This window comes from Gallinula chloropus (genome assembly GCF_964237585.1).
Source record: "Gallinula chloropus genome assembly, chromosome: 6".
Taxonomy (NCBI): Eukaryota; Metazoa; Chordata; class Aves; order Gruiformes; family Rallidae; genus Gallinula; species Gallinula chloropus.
The window spans coordinates 20,572,351-20,575,771 of NC_140091.1; the positions used below are offsets into that span (position 1 = coordinate 20,572,351).

Here is a 3,421-nt window from a genome sequence, read left to right on the forward strand (position 1 = left end):
CTGGTAGTGGCACAGGGACCCCCAAATAGCCTCCGGGCAATAATGCCAGTCAGGATGGGTGGCCAAAGGTGCACCTGAGTTCTCCAGGTGCCGCTTCCATACATTGCTTCTGGGTTTGGCTCTTTGATTGACACAGTTTCTAGGTCTCATAGCTATTATCTGAAAGAAAGCACCTTGCGACTGGTCTTCCTAGTTCTTGTTTAGCAAGGTTAAAACAAGGATTAAGCATGAATCTGTGGCAAAAGACCTATGGCAAGGCAGCTGTGGTGGTAGGACTCTGCCTGAAGCATTTGCACCCCAGAGTCTTGAAGATTTCTTATCTTTAGGTGAGTTTAAAATGGAAATTACTTGACAACTTACAGTGAAGGCTAGATTGTGGTAGAGGGTTTAACTTCATTAGGCGTAGTCTGTGCATTTTGTACGCTGTATGTCTGTTTTCTACAGGTATAATAGTAGATGATTCCATTTCTCCTGCTGCATAACTGATAGTCCGTCCCCTTCTTTTAGTCAGGAAGAAAACCCTCTCTGTGATAACTTTGTCTCATTTTAATGTCAGAAAAACTGCTGTTGAAATGGGTGCTTTATTTTCTAGGGAGGACTGTAAAGAGAGCAGAGAATGAGATGGACTTACCACGGAAGACCCAAAGCTCTTGGTACCACACGTCATCGATGAGATGCAGATGAGCACAGCGCATGCCTCAAGACGATGAATGTGAATGTGGGCTGGGGCTCTGAGAATAACATTTGTGACACAGGTGAGAAATGTTCAGATTATTCCAGAAAGACCACCGAGGCGGTGGACCATGCGCCTAGCCTCCAGAAGGAGGTAGACATGAATTACTCAAAGCCCTGCAGTCCATGTAACTCTGCTGGACCTTCAGGTAAGCAGGAGCTCCCTGCAGAGTTGCAGCGTGAAGACAAAGAAACCTATGAGACCTACTACCAGAAACAGGCTGAGAGTACAGCTGGAGTATTTATCCCCTCCAGTAACAACTTCGACCTGCAGTGTGAAGATAAAGATTTAGAGTGCTCTTCCTCTGAGCGGTCCAAGAAACCACGGAAAAGAGTACGTAACGGTAACGAAAACACCGTTCTTGCTGCTGTGGTCGATGAGGACCTGCAGCCTGTCTCCGGGGAGGCTTTGCCATACCGGTGCAAGAAGTGTGGTTCCTCCTTCCAGGGTATGAGCGAGCTGCAGGAGCACAGGCGAACTCACCTTGTGGAAAACTCGTACCGGTGTCCCGTCTGCGCCAAAGAGTTCTTCCGCGCGGCAAACTTGCGCATGCACAAGCTCATTCACTCCAGCGACAGGCCACACAAGTGTCCCGAGTGTGACAAGGGTTTCATTCGCACAGCCGACGTCTGGAGGCACCTGCGCAATGTGCACAAGATCGAGCGCTCCATGGTGATCTTGGGAAATGGCATGGCTAGGAACCCCTGGTCGATAGTGCACCGTAACCAGCACGCTGTTGAATATACCGATCAGCCTTGTGAGGAGAACCACAAGTCTGAGGAAGACGACTACAAACCTTACGCCTGTCCGACGTGCGGCAAAGGTTTTGATAAGCCTAACCTGCTTTCCAAGCACAAGGTGATCCACCGGCAGGACAAGCCTTACAAGTGTGAGGAATGTGGCATGGCCTTTGTCCAGCTGCTCAGGCTGAAGAGGCACCAGCAGACGCACTCTGGGGAGCGTCCCTTCTATTGCGAGGAGTGCGGAGGGACGTTCACCCGGCTGGCATCGCTCCAGCGCCATCACCGCATCCATACTGGAGAGAAGCCCTACTCTTGTGATTACTGTGGTCATTCCTTCACCGAGTCGGGCACCCTGCGGAGGCACGAGCGCACGCACAAACTGGACAAATCTTAAATTAGTCCGTTGGCAGTCGCGGTTGTCTGCATGCTCCTTGGGACAGTCCCAACCTGCTTCCCAGCAGTGGCTGGTAGGGAATGCCATGTCGCTGGGATCTCTGGAACTGGTAGAGATTGCACTTGCTGGCTTTAAACTGTCTTTGTATGGGGAAAAAAACCCCTACAACCTAATTGTCTTGTGGAGACACTCACACGTGCTCACACTGCCTCAGTTCGCTCAACTGATGGTGCATCAGCTCAAGTTTTTTGCGAGGGTGCACGGGCCTTGAGGCTTCTCCCTGCAGCCTTGGTCACTGGATAAATTGGTCCTGCTCTCTGTCGAGTGTGATGGCTCTTTAGCAGTGGGCTTGGAGATCTGTTGTTGCAGGTCTTTGCTACATTGGAACAGTCTGGACTTGTCTCTCGGTCCCTTCTCTCCTTGCATTCTGCTGAGTTTTTATTTCCATAACACTTTTTTTTTCCTAATTATTAGCATTATTTGGAAGGGAAATACCATGTTGGTTATTTAAAAAACAAAACAGTCACCACAGAACCGTTCTGTAATAAACTCAACAGTTACTGGCCGTATGTATTTCATAAATGTTTCTGTCTAAGGGAGCACCGATCCCTTCTGTGCGCTGAGTTGAATGTCTGTTGAGGATGGGAAGAGAGTTTTATTTTCCCTGTGAGGGTGCATGCCCTCAGGGTGGGGGATTTGAATGCGTGCATGTCTCTGCTGTGACTGAGCTCTTCAGCCAGCCCAGCTGAGTATCACAGTAGCAAATGCTTGAGAACGCAAAATTCAAAAGAGTGGGAGAAAGACCAGATTTAAGCCACTTTTGCTTCTCATTGCATAGGACTCTCCTTCATTTGCATGTTTTTGGATGTAAGGAACTTTCCCGAAACAAAAGCGTGGTGTGTGTTCTGTGACGGGTCCGGTCTGCTAGACTCTTGGCTTTGGTTGACATTCAAGGGATCTAGGGAAGAAAAATACCCTTACAAAGCAGCCCTGAGGAGTCAGGCAGGTGCTGCCAGATCCCCGGGGGCTGTAACTTCTGCAGAGGCGTGTCTTTGTCTCAGCTTTGGTGACGCTTAACGTCCTGTTAACTGCTGTGGTAGAAGTTTGCCCCGAAGTTGCAGCCCCAGTTTCCTTTCTGTGTGGGAAGGCTTTGGTTCCTCTCCTCACTGCTGCAGTTTCACCTGTTTCTTCCTAACTCGTTCTTCCTTCTCAGCAGGGAGTTGCACAGCAGGGGGTGGTGGGGGGGGGTGGGGGGTGGGTAAAGCTTTGCAGTAACGTACCTTCGCATATGGCTACTGAGCGTAAGTACCAGATCATGCCATTCGTTTGCATATGTTACTATACACAGTGCCTGTCACCTTCCCCTGGATTTCTGTGCAGTCTGAGCTCCATGTCTCAGAGCTTGGGCTAAAGGCCGGGTGGTTTGTGGGTGCTGCTCAGCACCTGCCACCCGTGCAACAGCAGAGCAGGGAGGTGTTTTGCAGTTGTGGGTACTGTAGTGTTTGATGTGAGGTGTTTGGCTCAGGGTGAACCATTGCCCACAGCAACACT

General features: G+C 49.9%; 1 protein-coding gene across 1 annotated transcript; it reads left to right on the forward strand.

Moving 5' to 3' along the window:
* The first annotated feature begins 597 nt into the window (after positions 1-597).
* LOC311193317 (uncharacterized protein) lies at positions 598-1,901 on the forward strand. Its single transcript, XM_084266103.1, has one exon. It carries the CDS (start codon positions 707-709, stop codon positions 1,868-1,870), a length of 1,164 nt encoding a protein of 387 aa, XP_084122229.1. The 5' UTR covers positions 598-706; the 3' UTR covers positions 1,871-1,901.
* The last annotated feature ends 1,520 nt before the right edge of the window (positions 1,902-3,421 follow it).

What these genes read in the sequence shown, in the direction of transcription:
- LOC311193317 (XM_084266103.1), top strand. Translation starts at nt 707, where the DNA reads ATGAATGTGAATGTGGGCTGGGGCTCTGAGAATAACATTTGTGACACA.